Source organism: Tachyglossus aculeatus, chromosome 6 (assembly GCF_015852505.1).
Source record: "Tachyglossus aculeatus isolate mTacAcu1 chromosome 6, mTacAcu1.pri, whole genome shotgun sequence".
In the NCBI taxonomy this organism is placed as follows: Eukaryota; Metazoa; Chordata; class Mammalia; order Monotremata; family Tachyglossidae; genus Tachyglossus; species Tachyglossus aculeatus.
The window spans coordinates 45933005-45949557 of NC_052071.1; the positions used below are offsets into that span (position 1 = coordinate 45933005).

At 44.5% G+C, this 16553-nt stretch overlaps 1 protein-coding gene across 1 annotated transcript in view; it reads right to left on the reverse strand.

Annotated features, from left to right (window-relative positions):
- Nucleotides 1-221: 221 nt before the first annotated feature.
- Nucleotides 222-16553, reverse strand: part of F8 (coagulation factor VIII) — a 66017-nt gene continuing 49685 nt past the window's right edge. Inside the window, exons 17-26 of the mRNA XM_038748136.1 lie at nucleotides 13716-13944; nucleotides 12260-12442; nucleotides 11700-11816; nucleotides 10707-10778; nucleotides 8102-8187; nucleotides 7225-7380; nucleotides 5993-6137; nucleotides 4914-5062; nucleotides 4171-4347; nucleotides 222-550 (exon numbers count right to left, since the gene is read on the reverse strand). Of these exons, the coding sequence (XP_038604064.1) occupies nucleotides 395-550; nucleotides 4171-4347; nucleotides 4914-5062; nucleotides 5993-6137; nucleotides 7225-7380; nucleotides 8102-8187; nucleotides 10707-10778; nucleotides 11700-11816; nucleotides 12260-12442; nucleotides 13716-13944 (1470 nt within the window). The 3' untranslated portion in view covers nucleotides 222-394. The remainder of the gene's footprint in view (nucleotides 551-4170; nucleotides 4348-4913; nucleotides 5063-5992; nucleotides 6138-7224; nucleotides 7381-8101; nucleotides 8188-10706; nucleotides 10779-11699; nucleotides 11817-12259; nucleotides 12443-13715; nucleotides 13945-16553) is intronic.

A 16553-nucleotide genomic window follows, 5' to 3' on the forward strand; every position in this document is an offset into this window, starting at 1 on the left:
CATAGTAAGAGCTTAATAAATTCCATCATCAACAAATAACATAATAAAAGGTATGCAAAGGAGAAGAGATGTTCTCTCCAGAACCAAAGAGGAGGGCAAGTGAAGATAAATTGGCTCTCATTCCATGTTCAGAATGCTTTTCAATCTACCAATCAGTGGAATTTATTGAGCATTTAATGTGTGCAGAGCAGTGTTAGGGCTTAGGAGAGTACAATACAAGAGTTGGTAGACACCTTTCCGGCCCACAGTGAGCTTACAGTCTAGAGGGGGAGACAGGCATTAATATAATAAATGCTTGTAGTGGGAACTGCCTTCTCCAGGCGACAGAAGACTTGGTGACCCAAGTGAGTGGACGTTCAATCTCACTGAGGTGAGCCAGCCCCCGGCTCTTCACTCAGTACACCTGTTGGGTGTCACAGCCTAGGAACTCAGTCCTCAGAGCAATGTCCTTTTCCCAGCTGTAGGGATGAATCCTCAGATATCGCACAAACAGGGGAGGATCCACAGAGTTCACCACGGGTGTGTCATGATCTCGGTTTCCTTGGAAAATCTGAAAGGAGAAAGATGCTATTTACTCACCGTCCTTTGCTGCTGTCGAGGAAAAATGGTAACTCGTCGATGATGCTAGATCATAGCCAAGTGACAACCAAGGTAAATTGGGGAGGGGAGGATTGCCAACTGCTCCCCAGGGTGAGAGAGAGGAAAGCCAAGTAGGAAAAAAACAGTGTAATTTAGAGCAGAGCTACCAGCCAAGAAAAAGGCAATGGAGCCTAGACTGTAGTAGACCCCCACTCCAGATCCACTTAGCAAATTCTCCCACATTGTCTCAGATGACTTGAGAAGTTATTTGCTCCTTCTCTAGCCATTGGCATCCTCCAGAAACACAATCTCTTGGTTTTAGAGACAGGGACTTGTGTCCATGGAGAACAATGCTGTTTTCCATCCTTCCCAAGAGCCCTTCCTTTGTCGTGCTCTGTGAGTTCTTAATCATACTGAGTCAGGATGCTAGGAACAAGGGTCAGTTGAGTAGGCAACTCTGGTTGGGAATGATAATGCACTAGGGGCTTATTAACCTGTTTACTCATGAACCTCCTCTGATGCCAGCTACCTGCCATGCCCTCCGGGGAGCTTCAGAGGCATGAATTAGATTGGATTCTTTTTTCAGGGCCATGATGTTCATTGTGTGTCTATGTCCTGGTTAGAATTCTCATCCATCACTTCTTCAACCCACACCCCTCTGCTCATACTACTCCAAGCTAATTCTCTGCACACAGTAAGCGCTCAATAAATACGACTGAATGAATTATTGCTTGATTCAATTGCTTGCTTGCTCAATATGCTTGATTGATTATGGACCACTGTACTAAGCGCTTGGGAGAGTACCATGTAAAGGTACTGAGAGACATGTTCCCTGCCCACAAGGAGCTTAACAGTGAAGAGGGAACAATCCTTTAACTCAGCACCAACCACAGATTCTTTAAATGGCAGAAACATCCAACTACTATAGAGTCAGGAAACAAACAGTCAGGAAACAGTCCCTGAATTATTCATTCAGTCGTATTTATTGAGCGCTTATTGTGTGCAGAACACTGTACACTGAATGGCCCTGCCCCATGTCAGGAAAGTGCCACAGAAAACACCTCACTGATACCGAATCAGAGAAGCAGTGTGTCCTAGTGACACATGCCTGAGAGTCAGAGGATCTGGATTCTAATTCCAGCTCTGCCATTTGCCTGCTGTGTGACCTTGGGCAAGTCATGAAACTTCTCTGTAACTCAGTTTCCTCATCTGTAAAATGGGAATTCAGTATCTGTTCTCTCTTTTCCTTAGATTGCGAGATGAAGGTGGAATAGGGACTTTGTGTCGAATCTGATTATCTTGTATCTACCCCAGCACATATTACGGTGCTTGGTGCACAGTAAGCACTTAAATACCAATCAATCAATCAATCAATCGTATTTATTGAGCACTTACTGTGTGCAGAGCACTGTACTAAGCGCTTGGGAAGTACAAGTTGGCAACATGTAGAGACAGTCCCTACCCAACAGTGGGCTCACAGTCTAGAAGGGGTAGACAGAGAACAAAACCAAACATAGTAACAAAATAAAATAAATAGAATAGATATGTACAAGTAAAATAGAGTAATAAATATGTACAAACATATATACATATACCACAATTATTATGCTGAATGAACCAAAGTAAATGGCCTTCAATTCAAAGGTAGACTGAAAGGGTGTGAAATAAGGACTGTGGGGTGATCTGAAGAAGCAGTGTGTTCTAGTGGAAAGAGCATGTGCATGGGAATCAGAGGATCTGGGTTGTAATCCTGGCTCTATCACTTATCTGCTGTGTGAACTTGGGCAAATCACTTAATTTCTCTGTGCCTCAATTCCCTCATCTGCAAAATGGGGATTCAATGCTTGTTCTCCCTCCTACTTAGACTGTGAGCTACATGTGGGACCTGATGATCTTGTATCTATCCCAGCACTTAGTATAGTGCTTGTCACACAGTAATCATTTAACAAATATTATTATTATTATTATTGTCATTGTATCATCACCATCACTATAAGTCTTAGGAGATATCCTGGGGTCTCTTACCAGGAAGGAAAAGGAAGACTCCCCCGTAAGTGTCCTGCTGAACTATGTACAGGGATGGCTGTGGTCCAGAGAGCATCATTATAAACAACAAAATTCAGTGGATTTAATTGAGGTGCTTATGGAAGCCAGAGTGAAATGGAACAAACCTTTTCACCTCCACAAACATTAAGCCAAGAGAGGCAAGAAAGCAATTTAATAAATGAGCAGTCAAAAATATCAGATTCCTTTCTAAAAATATACCACTTTTCCAACACATTGCTCACACCCCCTCATTCAATGTAAAAGATATGGAGCTCTCAAATAGCATTTCAATAATTTTAGAAATTATTGTGCTATCAGGAAGAAAGTGGTTTTAGAAGACCAAATTTCTTAATTGTTATTTGTCAGGAGTTGTGCTGTTGCTTGATTACGGGCAAGTCATTTACCTTCTCTGTGCATCAGTTTCTTCATTGGTAAAATGGAGATAAAACGCCTGTTCTTTCTCCCTCTCAGACCCCAAATGAGACAGGGGCTGTGTCTGATCTGATTATTTTGTCATCGACTCCAGTACTTGGCACATAGTAAGTGCTTAACAAATAACCACATTGCTTTATGGGCAATAATCAGGTAGGGACCGTCTCTTTATGTTGCCAACTTGTACTTCCCAAGCGCTTAGTACAGTGCTCTGCACACAGTAAGCGCTCAATAAATACGACTGAATGAATGAATGGTAAATATCATTAAGCCCCTTTTTATAAAAAACAAACCCTACATTCTAAAAACCTTTCATCCTTTTCTTCCCAGGAGGAAGAAAAGCTGGATTGGAGAACTAGGCTTCCTTGAGCAGTGTTCTTTTAGAAAGTGATGTAACAAACCAAAAATAGAATGAGCAGAATAGTGGATGATGTGGGGATTAGTTTTGTGGCTAGAAAGCTGACAGAGAGATGGGAAACATCTAACTAGATCTGAACTCATCACCCAGGCAAAGAGAGCAGAAAGAATGAAAATGATGAATCAGTCAATGGGATTTATTGAACGTTTGCTGTGTACAAAATGTACACAGTAGACTGTAAGCTTGTCTCCAGGTTGTGAGCTTTTCTTTTGACTGTAAACTCACTGTGGGCAGGAAATGTTTCTATCACCTCTGTTATACCAAGCACTTAGTACAGTAAGTAGTATACAGTAAGTGCTCAATATGCTTGATTGATTATGGACCACTGTACTAAGCGCTTGGGAGAGTATCATATAAAGGTGTTGAGAGACATGTTCCCTGCCCACAAGGAGCTTAACAGTGAAGAGGGAACAATCCTTTAACTCAGCACCAACCACAGATTCTTTAAATGACGGAAACATCCAACTACTATAGAGTCAGGAAACAATAATCAACAATGCTGCTTTCACTGTGCTGGCTCCAAAACAACAGAGTCCCATTGGGATGCTAGAAACGAAGGCCGTTTGGGGGTTTTCTGGTTTTTGTAAAGCCCAGGTGAAAAGTCAACCCAGTCCCAAGTTAGGTTTTATTCAAGCCAATTGATGCCGGGGCTAGGAGAGATCTCTGCCTTTCTCCTCCCAGGGAACCCAGCTTACCTTTGGTCTGTCGTCCTGAAGAAGCAGAGTCCAGTGTTTGCCATCTTGGCTGCTGGAAACGGTGAACTCCTTCACGTACATTTTGGTGAGCATGACTTTTGCCCCCTGGGTGGCAATGCCTGTCACACGCATGGTCTTCTTAAAGTCTACCTGCAGCCACTCCTTCTGGCTATTCACCTGGAAGAATGGCAGCACAGTCTCAGTTAGGGTAACCTCCCAGGAACTAGCCCGCAGCCTCCATTTTGAGATCTCCCAAAGGGCTCTCCTTCGGGGAAAGGCTGTCCCTCTTCCCCTCAGACCTCCATGAAACAAGGGGCCTGGGGAGGGAGGCTGGGCCTGGGACCAAGAAAAATACCCTAACAGCCTCCTAAGAAACTGGGATGGGCAAACTGTGGTGATTTGCCCACCCTTTCCCAGAATTTTGCCTTGGAGAAGCCAAGATTTCCAATTCTAGGATCTCCCTGCCTCCAAGCCCTCTGACGTATAACGAGCCTAGGTCAACCCAGGTGGCTACTCGACAGATTGAATTTAAAGTCATGGATGGGCAGCTCTCCACAGCTGTCATTCCCATTCCTTGCTGTGGGAACAGCTGCTGGGAGTCAGTGTGGAATAACCGGTGGCATTCTAAGGGATTTCTACTGACAGAGCCCGGGGGCCAGGAGTAGCCTTTCTTCTCCCTCTTTTTTGATCCTCCATGGGAACCTCTTCCCCTCCAAGAGGTACACGCGGCTTCTGCTGCTGACCTTGGGCCTCCAGGCATTGACTCTCCCCTGAAGATTCAGTCTGGCATGCGAAGGAAGCCAGGTGGCAAACATATTGCTCATGTGGGAGGAGGCTGTGATCTGCATGTGGGAGATGACTTCACTCTCCATGCCTAATGGCATGCTGCAGCCTAAAAGAAGCAGAGATGGGGATGGTAACATCAGTGACCTTCTCACCTTCCTCTTCACGTTGGCCCTCCTGTAGTGGGAATAGGTCTTACTCGGGACAACTGGGCAAGTCACTTAACTTCTCTGGGCCTCAGTTACCTCATCTGTAAAATGGGGATGAACCCCATGTGGGACAACCTGATTACGGTGTATCTACCCCAGTGCGTAGAATAGTGCTTGGCACATAGTAAATATTTAATAAATACCATCATCATCATCATTATTATTATTATTATAAAATCCCTAGCCAAGAAACATTGTGGTCTAGTGGAGAAAGTCCAGAACTGGGAGTAAGGAACCCTGGTTTCTAATCCTAGCTTGCCTAGTTGCCAACTTGTGCTTCCCAAGTGCTTAGTACAGTGCTCTGCACACAGCAAGTGCTCAATAAATATGATTGAATGAATGAATGACTTCAGGCATATCACTTTACTTCTCTGACTCAGTTTCCCTGCCTCAATTTCCTCAGTTTCCTGGAGCTGGGGATTAAATGTTGGTTTTAGGATATGAACCCCATGTAGGAGAGGGACTGTACCTGGTCTAATTGTATGGAATTTTCCCTACCATTTACCACAGTGCATGGTACATAATAAATGCCCAACAAATGCCACTATCATCATCGTCATTATTATTATTATTAGAATCAAGGTGGAAGAGAAAAACCCTTAGCTGCTAATTTTAATCACATAATAATAATAATAATAATAATAATAATAATAATAATGGCATTTGTTAAGCGCTTACTATGTGCAAAGCACTGTTCTAAGCGCTGAATCTTTGGATCCCCCGATCAGTTCGCTTCTGTTATATGGGTTGGCTTTGGGGCAAGTAGGGACCGGTCGCCACTGCAGAATGCCACTAATGTTTCCAAAAGAGGGGGATCCTGAGTGACTTACTATTGAGATCACAGCCAATCAGCTCCATGCGAAGAGTGCTGCGGGTGTTGAAATAGGTGGGGTGGAGACGGATGTATCGAGCTATAATTGGAGGGTTGAATTTATTCTCTTTTATCCCTGATGCATCCACATTGCCAAAGAAGACCTGGAGAAATTAAGGTCAGACTATTTGGACTTGGAGTAGAAGTAAAAGAGAAAACATCCCGGCCACTTCCCGTCTTCTGAAAGGATATCAATCTTTCCTGCCTCAGAATCTATCAGCCCACGATTCTCTGTATCCTGCAATGTCTCCAAACCAGGTTTTGGGGATGGGGGATCTCTTCCCAGGCTCTCAACAGCGTGACTCAATGGAAAAGAGCATGGGCTTTGGAGTCAGAGGTCATGGATTTAAATCCCGGCTCCACCAATTGTCAGCTGTGTGACTTTGGGCAGGTCACTTCACTTCTCTGGGCCTCAGTTACCTCATCTGTAAAATGGGGATTAAGACTGTGAGCCCCCCGTGGGACAACCTGATCACCTTGTAACCTCCCCAGCGCTTAGAACAGTGCTTTGCACCTAGTAAGTGCTTAATAAATGCCATCAAAAAAACCCTTCTTGGTCCAGATATTGGAATGATAGAGAAGGCATCTTCCATTATGTCTCCCTTCCTAGAGTAAATGCAGGGTGATTTAAGAACGGTCCAGTGCTTAGAACAGTGCTTTGCACATAGTAAGCACTTAACAAATACCATCATTACTGGAAAAGCCATTTCAGGGTCACATGGCTCCTGGGAAAACTCTTCACCGTTGTCTTCCTCTGCCTCCTCACACGACTCCATTGAGCTAAGTAGCTGCAGCATGAGTTTAAGATCAGGCATCAAGGAAGAGTTTTCTAAAAATGAGGGTTGTTAGGGCCTGGAATGGATTATGGAAAGTGGATTTTTAGATGGTGCAGGTATTGTGCTTCCTGAAGTCAGAGAGATGGAGTGGATGAATTCTCTGTGTCCTTTCCATCCCTTTACTTTGCTGATTCTTCTCCACCCCTAATGACTGAGTGATCCCTCACAATCTTCAGCTTTTTCCCTTTTGGCCCATCTCACCACCCATTTAGAGTAGAAAGCTGACCCAGAGGGCTTAACCTGCTAAGTGTGATAGGACTTGCCACCCACTAAAAAGTTTGGAGCTCCTTTTCAACAGCCTAGTCAAGGCTAGTTCCATTCCCCAGAGGCAAAAAAATCAATCTAGCTCACTCACCATGGTTGTGCTGGTAGCATTTCCTCTGTAATTCTTCCAGTTCTCTCCATCAAGGCTGTGGGAGACAGTGAACTGAGAGATGTAGAGGCTGGTGAACCTTTGCCGGGCCCCTTGGGTCTTGATACCATGAATAATCATTGGCTCCAACAGATCCACCTACCCATGAAGAAAGGATTTGATTTCTCCTGGCCCTTTAGTTCCATTTAAGAATTCATTCTCTCAACTGCAATTTCACCGTGGTCAGGGAACGTATCTGCCAACTCTGATATCTGGTACTCTCCCAAGTGCTTAGTACAGTGCTCTGCACCCAGGAAGCACTCAATAAATACCACTGATTGATACTTTTCTTTTCCAGGCTCCTCTAAAGCCCAAACTCAAGAGGTCTCCTATAGTGTCTTGGAGTCAGTCGTATTTATTGAGTGCTGACGGTGTGCAGAGCACTGTACTAATTGCTTGGGAGAGTGCAATATAACAATAAACAGACATGTTCCCTGCCCACAATGAGTTTACAGTTTAGAGGATGAATCAGTGGTATTTAATAAGCCATTAACATGTGCAGAGCCCTGACAACGTGGCTCACTGGAAAGAGCACAGGCTTTGGAATCAGAGTTCATGGGTTCAAATCCCAGCTCTGCCACTTGTCAGCTGTGTGAGTTTGGGCAAGTCACTTAACTTCTCTGGGCCTCGGTTCCCTCATCTGTAAAATGGGGATTAAGACTGTGAGCCCCAGGTGGGACAACCTGATCACCTTGTAACTTCCCCAGTGCTTTGAACAGAGCTTTGCACATAGTAAGCACTTAATAAATGCCCCATTATTATTATTATTATTACAAGCACAATTACTCTTCCTGACATACAACTAATACATTAGACCTACCTGGATCCAGGAGGAGAATTCTTTGATGCTCCAAGCATTGATAGATCCCGGGTAGTTAAGCCTCGCCAGCTTTGGGGCCCACTCTCCTTTTCAAAGCAAGAGGGAGAATGGCTCGGGTCAGCCATGACAGTCCAGTTGGTTGTGTTTCTTTGCCAGCCCAGTCTTTTGATAGAAAAAGGTTGGCCTTGGGGGCTGCTACCATTACTGTAATTATTATTTTGGTTTTAAGCACTTACTCTGTGTTACTCTGTGTGACTTTGGGCAAGTCACTTCTCTGGGCCTGTTACCTCATCTGTAAAATGGGGATGAAGACTGTAAGCCCACCGTGGGACAACCTAATCACCTTGTAACTTCCCCAGCTCTTAGAACAGTGCTTTGCACATACTAAGTGCTTCATAAATGTCATTATTATTATTATTATTAAGCATTCTGCTGAGAGGTGGAGTAGATACAACTATAATCAGGTCAGACGTTATATCTGTCCCACGTGGGGCTCATAATCTAAGAGGCAGAGAGAGCAAGGTCTAATTATTTATCATCATCATCAATCGTATTTATTGAGCGCTTACTGTGTGCAGAGCACTGTACTAAGCTCTTGGGAAGTACAAGTTGGCAACATATAGAGACAGTCCCTACCCAATAGTGGGCTCACAGTCTAATGTCTATCTCCTGTCTCAAGCTCATTGTGGGCAGGGACTTTGTTTATTGTTCGATTGTACTTTCCCAAGTGCTTAGTACCATGCTTGCACACAGTGAGTGCTCAATAAATATGATTGAATGAATGAATGAATGAAAGAAAGTAAGGAGGTTGGGCTTTCAGAGACTTAAGAAGCTGAAGGATGGATGCAGGAAAGAGTTCCTCAGGGGTCTCTGAAGAAGCAACATCTAGGGTGGGTTTTTAAGTAGTGCAAAAAAAAGAGGTCAGACCCTCCCCTCATTCGGCCTCCTGTTGAGGGGACAGTGAAGAAGGACTGGGGGGTCCAGTTTGGCTGGTTTTCCCTCCCCCTTAGACTGTGAGCCCCATGTGGGACAGGGACTGCTTGCCATCTGATTGTACAGTGTCTCCTCCAGTGCTTAGCACAGTACTTGACACATAGTAAGAGCGTGGGATCTTGGGCAAATCACTTCATTTCCTTGTCCTTCAATGACCTCATCTGTAAAATGGGGATTAAGACTGAGAGCCCCATGTGGGACATGGACTGTGTCCAACCTGACTAGCTTGCATCCACTCCAGTGCTTAGTACAGTGCCTGGCACATCCTAAGGGCTTAACGAAACCATAAAAAAGGAGCAGATCGTTCATTTTATGGCTTATTCAGTCCCTTTAGTACTTCCCTTCTCTCTCTAGCTGCCTTCCATTTGGCAATTGTGCTGCTGATTTGTTCATTCACTAGGGGAGATGAAATTCAAATCAGCTAATATCATTCATTATTATTCATTAGTGGCCCTGACAAAAGAAGTGCAGGGAAAGGCTGTAATGAATACCATGGGTGCAACTTTTCATTTTGAGTGTGGGTCAGAAAGGGGGCAAGGATTTTAGGGAAGGCAGGGAGTTGGAGGGGACAGACTTCAGAGAGCGAACCATTCTGAAAACCACCATTTTCAGCCTTTTCAGCCCTGACTGGAAGTACTCAGTCTTGTCAGACACCTGGAGTGAAGGGGTCTGGGAGCTCACTCAGCTGTGAGAACATTCACCCCCCTGGAGTTAGTATTTATGACTAATAACTAAATTAGGGATGTGTGAAAACAGCATCTATGAATGTCATTTATCTGCACTCCTCTGTCCTTCCATAGCATAGAGATTAACCACTGGAGGTAGTATGCTGTGTGACCTTGGGCAAGTCACTTCATGTCTCTGTGCCTCAGTTACCTCATCTGTAAAATGGGCATTGAGATTGTGAGCCTCACAGGGAACAGGGACGGTGCCCACCCTGGTAAACTTGTATCTACCCTTGCACTTAGTACAGTGCCAGGCATCTAATAAGCACTTAACAAATACCACAGTTATTATTATTATTATTATTAACACCCAGTTCTCCTATAACACGGGAGTTGCTCTCTTCCAAAATACTGTATCGAGGAAAACTCACATCATAGGACTCCCAGTGTCCAATCCATGCATACAAACATGCTCGTAATGTGCTTCTCCCAACACCACACTACAACTCCCCCTCTAGACTGTAAGCTCTTTGTGGGCAGGGAATGTGCCTATTGTGCTCTCTTATATGCTTAGTACAGTACTCCGCACACAGTAAGTGCTCAATAAACATGATTGACAGACTGCTGGCTAAATCCAGACCAATGCACATTGCTGGACAAACATTCCCTAATCCCAAACACTGGTGGAGAGGACTGGAGAATCTCTTAGAGTCTCACAAGGAGCAGGGCAGGAGCGTCTGAGCAGTTCTAAAACCACTCAGTATTCTGTTGGGAGTGTGAAGGGACAGGTCTCTTGGACTGAGGCCCTGGGGATTTGGGCTAGGTGAAGCATAAGTGATATGGGACATGATGTGCCTGCAGAGATTCAGAGTAGGAGAGCCCTGACCTTCTGGAGATGAAAACCAGACATGATCAATTTGCATCTTATGAGAAAGAATAAAATTTACCATATTGCCCAGAGGCAGTGATCTGGGAATCTGCAATTCGTCCCGAGGCCATTCCCAGTGGATTCAGACACTCTGCAATCAAAATGAAAGAGAGAAAAATATTGTATTGAGTCTGAAGGGTGCTTGTCCTGTTACCCTTTTGGCTTACCCAGGAACCCAATTGGAGGAGAAAGACGGCAGGGAGGGGAGCGCGGGGCTGGACTCTAAGGCCAGGAACATAGGTAGTGAGGTCCCAGATTGAATGGGGTTAGAATTTGTGAGCGTTGCTACCCGTTAGCACCAGGCAAAACCACAGAGCTGAACTCCCCCTTCAACAGAAGGAAGGATCACATAATAAGAATTATGGGACTCGTTAAGTGCTTATCATGTGCCAAGCACTGTTCTAAGCGCTAGGGTAGATACAAGTTACTTAAGGTTGGACACAGTTCCTGTCCCACATGGGGCTCTCACTCTTAATCTCCCTTTTACATATGAAGCAACTGAGGCCCAGAGAAGTTAAGTAACATGCCCTAGGTCATACAGAAGACATGCGGCAGAGCTGGGATTAGAACTCAGGTCCTTCTGAATCCCAGGCCTGTGCTCTATAATAATAATAATAACAATATTGGTATTTGTTAAGCGCTTACTATGTGCCAAGCACTGTTCTAAGCACTGGGGTACATACAAGGTAATTAGGTTGTCCCATGTGGGGCTCAGAGTCTTCATCCCCATTTTATAGATGAGGTAACTGAGGCACAGAGAAGTCCACTAAGCCACACTGCTTCTTGATAAAGCAGATGCAAAGGAACAAATAAATGTCTTATGTGGGAGATGTGTGAAATGGGGAAGAATGGGCATGTTTAGAGAGGGTAGGTATGGGAGGAATCCTGCTCAATCAGCTAATCCGGAAGGGCATCATGGAGGAGGAGGGATTTTTAGGAGACAATCAATTCCAAGCAGGTGAAAAGAGTGTAGGTGAGGTCAACAGTTACCCTTATGATCAGAGCCCCTTACCCTTGTTGTACACCAAGAAGAGAGCTCTCATTCCAGCCTTCTGGTGCTCTCCGATTATGCATTCTACTCTCCAAATCCCCACTTTGGATGGCTCCATTTCCACTGTCTCAAAAATACCTAATTCAGGGACAAAAGGAAAAATTAATTCACTCAATTATGTTGAGTGCTTACTGTGTGCAGAGCACCGTACTAAGTGCTTGGGAAAGGACAAAACAGCAATAAAGAGGGACAATCCCTGCCCACAACAGGCTCACGGTCTAGAGGAAAAAGACTGATTACCTCTCTTTCCACTGGAAAAAAGCACACACTTTTTTCCCCACCCTGCTATGAACATAAAGGCTGTTATCAGCAGCTGATTCTCCATTAATGTGGACAAGTGTCCATAGGGAGATCTGACCACAGATGGTCTTCTCTACAAGAGTAGCATCTTGGGTGACACTAATTGGGTACATTATCAATCAGTAGAATTTATTGAGTGCTTACTCATTCTGCTCTTATCCTTGGGGTCAGAGGATTTCATTGGATGTGTGTGTGTTTATTTCAGTCAAATCAGCTCTTACCAGGGTAGAGGTTGTAGACTCCCATTTTGTACTCCTTGTTGGATCGCACGGTGAAAACGTGTCCGTGGAACTGAATGGAGTGGATGTTTTCATTGCTCCCCATGGTGAGCAGGTACCAGCGTATCCTCTGATGCTGAGCCATTACCAACCCAGGCAGCGTATCCATCACATAGCCATTGATTGCTGAGGGTGGGGAGAACATGTCAAATCAATTCATGGTGTTTACCGAGCCCTTTACTGTGTGCGGAGCACTGTACTAAGCACTTGGGAGAGAACAGTACAATGGAGTTGGTAGAATGGCTAAAGGAAAGAGGAGTATAGGGCCTTATAAAATCATAGTGCTTTGCACATAGTAAGGGCTTAATAAATGCCATCATTATTATATAAAAATACTTGACGACTGCACTGCATTGAAGGAAATGGCAAAACCACAAGTTTAAGCAGGGGGTATCTAGGGATGATTTTCAGTGCTGCAGTCCTTAGGGATTTGAGTAAGAATTGTAAATTTGCCTTCTATTTTTCACATTACTCACCTAGTGCCAAATACTTCAAATCCTTCAATTCTTGTCTCTTTTCCACTTTGCCAAGTTGTTGGACTCACCCTTAAATCTACCCCCTCCCCATCTGCAGCACTGACTATCTTGATTATTTTTTTAATGGTATTTGTTAAGTGCTTACTACGTGCCAGGCACTATACTAGGCCCCCGCCCCCTGGTTTTAAGAGCTAGGGGAAATACAAAGTGACACATTCCCTACCCACAAGGAACTTGCGCTCTAAAGGGGAAGAAAGACATAATAAAAATATGAGAGATGAATAGAAATCAGTAGTCTCGGTTATTATTAAAAACAGGCAGGGAATGTGTCAGTTTATGGTTTTATTGTCCTCTCCCAAGAGCTTAGTACAGTGCTCTGTATGCAGTAAATGCTCAATAAATACGATTGAATGAGTGAATGAAAAAAGCACATGATATTGGACCATAATAATAGAAATTTGACATGCATATGAGTCAGGAGGTAATTATTTCACTGTTTCCTGCACTGGCCAGAATCTTATTCAATACTGTGGCCAGTTTTGCAGACCGTCCTTTCAACCATCAAGATAATCAGGTTGGACCCGGTCCATGTCCCACAAGGAGGTCACAGGGTTAATCTCCATTTTACAGATGAGATAACTGAGGCACCGAGGAGTTAAGTGACTTGCCCAAGGCCACACAGTAGCCAAGCGGTGGAGCCAGGATTAGAACCTAGATCCTCTGACTCCCAGGCTTGTCATGCTGCTTCTGTTGATTGATGGTTCTCCCTGCTTCTTGATCTGTGAGCCCACAAAGGACAGGGACTGCTTCCAATCCTATTGCATTGTGCCTACCCCAGCGCTCAGCACAGTGTTTGACACATAGTGAGCCCTTAACGAACACTATATTCACTTCCCCAGGGCTGCAAGGCTGGAATATGTTACCGTGGAAGCGATGGCTCATTTTAAAGACAGGGTCTTCCATCTGGACAGCACAAGGTGGCCCACAGTTCCTCTTTATGTTGTCAGAGATATACCAGCTCTTGGTTTCATCGAAGATGGTGAAGAAGAGAGTGAATTCCTGTACTGCCAGTTGCCTCCCGTAGGAAGAGCTCAGCTTATTGGTATGGCAAATCAGCATGGGGCCAATCAAACCTGAATGCAGATCTTTTTCCTGGGAAGAGAAGACACCATCCATCCAATAACCAAATATCTAGTGCAATTATTATTATTAATAATAACAATAATTGTGGTATTTGTTAAGCGCTTACTATGTGCCAGGCTCTGTACTAAGCGCTGGGTGGATACTGCTTCCCAATTAGAGGATTAGCCAATTAGCCAATTAGAGAACAGTCTTTGGTAGAGAATCAGCATGGTCTTGTGGAAAGACCATCGGCCTGGGAGCCAGAAGGACCTGGGTTCTAATCCGGGCTCCGCCACTTGTCTGCTGTGTGACCTTAGGCAAGTCACTTCTCTGCGCCTCAGTTCCCTCATCTGTAAAATGGGGATGAAGACTCTGAGCCCTGTCTGGGACAGGGACTGTGCCTGACCCGATTTGCTTGTATCTACCCCAGTGCTTGGAACCGTGTTTGGCACATAGTAAGCGCTTAACAAATATTATTATTATTATTATTATTATTATTATTATTATTATTATTATTATTATTATTATTATTAAAGGGACCCAGAATTGAGCGCTGAGGCACCTACAGCAGAGAAGCAGTGTGTCTCAGTGGAAAGAGCATAGGTTTGGGAGTCAGAGGTCATGGGTTCAAATCCCTGTGCCACTATTTGTCAGCTGTGTGACCTTGGGCAAGCCACTTAACGTCTCTGTGCCTCAGTTACCTCACCTGTCAATCAATCAATCGTATTTATTGAGCGCTTACTGTGTGCAGAGCACTGTACTAAGCACTTGGGAAATGGGGATGAAGACTGTGAGCCTCACATGGGACAACCTGATTACCTTGTATCTCCCCCAGCACTTAGAACAGTGCTTTGCATATAGTAAGCGCTTAACAAATGCCATCATTATTATTATTATTATTTCAGCTCGGGAGAGGGGAGCAGAGGAAGATCTATCTAAGGGAACTAGAACAGAGTGGCCAGAATTTAAGGAGGAGAACGAGGAGAGGACTAGTTCAGAAACCAAGGTTAGATAGTTTTTCAAAGAGAAGGAGGTTGGTCCACAGTGCCAAAGGAGTCAAGGAGGATTAAGAAAGTGTAGACTGGGGAGGGACAGTCCCTCCCTGTAGACTGTAAACTCCTTGTGGGCAGGGAAAGTATTTACCAACTCGTTAGTATTTGTACTCTCCCAAGCTCTTAGTACAGTACTTTGCACACAGCAAGTGCTAAATAGACGTTCACTAAATACGATTGAATGAATGAATCAATAAATATGACTGATTGGTGAGCTTGAAGAGAGCAATTTCAGTGGAATGGAGGGGGCAGAAGGGTTTCAGATGTGACTTTTGCCTAGGAAAGCCAACTTGATAAACATGGGGGTGGGAAGAGTCCCCTATCTGTGAATTCACCCCCTTTCTCCGCCTGAGCAACCCACAGCAAGGACACAGAACTGCTACACTATAAGGTTGCGGAGCTGGAACTGTCCCAATCAGACAGACATCCTGGGAATACGGGGAGGGCTAACCAGTACGAGGGGGCTTCGTTTATAAGAGGCATTGCTGCTATTTTTAGTTGGAGGCATTTAGACTGAGCCCTGGAGAGCCTGCCCTGCTGATTAGGACTCGGCCCCCTTCCTTGGCTTGCTTGCTGCTCTACAGCTACGTCAGAAAACCCAATAAAGAGGCAGAACTGATCACCTTGGCTCAGTGTCTGGTCTTTGGCTCGTCGTCGCCCAGTCAAAAGAACCCAGAGCCGCCCTCTGGTCGGCAACCCCAGCTGACTTGGGGGGCATCTCCCCACAATGGGTGAAAAGAGAATTCAGTTAATCAGAGAGGTCTGAAATACATGTCTTCCCTGGAGATCATTTTTGCTTTCAAAACCTGTACTGCATTTTAGGAAAAACATCCCCTAAAGGGAGCACTACTGCAACAGAGAAGAAGTTGTCATCTCCATGAAAACGTTTATAGAACGCAGCATTGCAATGCTGCATTTTAGGAAAGATACCCCCAAAAGCGGCATTAATTATTGAATCTAGGAAGAACTTGTTAACTCCATGAAAAAGTTTATAAAAAGCAGCAATAGGGAGTTTGGAGGAAGGGGTTAGAATGTAGCTCCTGATTTCTAGACTGGAACTTTGTGGGCAGTGTCTACCAACTCTGTTAAAATTGTACTCTCCCAAGCACTTAGTACAGTGCTCTGCATACAGTAAGCACTTAATGCATATGATTGATTATTTCCTATTTAAACAACATTTTCATTAGAGAGGGACTATTGTAATTAGATTTTTTGTTTCCCCGAGAGAACTTCAGGGGATGCAGCATGTTTAGTGGAAAGAGCATATCTGGGAGTCAGGAGACCGGAGTTTGAGGCTCAGATGTGCCTCTGGACCCCTTTATGACCTTGGGAAAGTCATAACCTGTCTGGGCCTTGGTTTCCTCATCTATAAAATGGAAATTACATGGTGAGCCTTCTGGGGACACCGACTGCGACTGCTCTTGTAACTCTGTACCTGCCCCAGCATTTATCACAAAAGAAGTGGCCAATTGATGTCGTGATAAATATTATTATACTCAGTGGACATCAGTAGTCACAGATGGAGAGCCTAGGCTAGAAAGAGACATGTAAAAGAAGGAACATTATTTAAAACACCACCCTGACCTG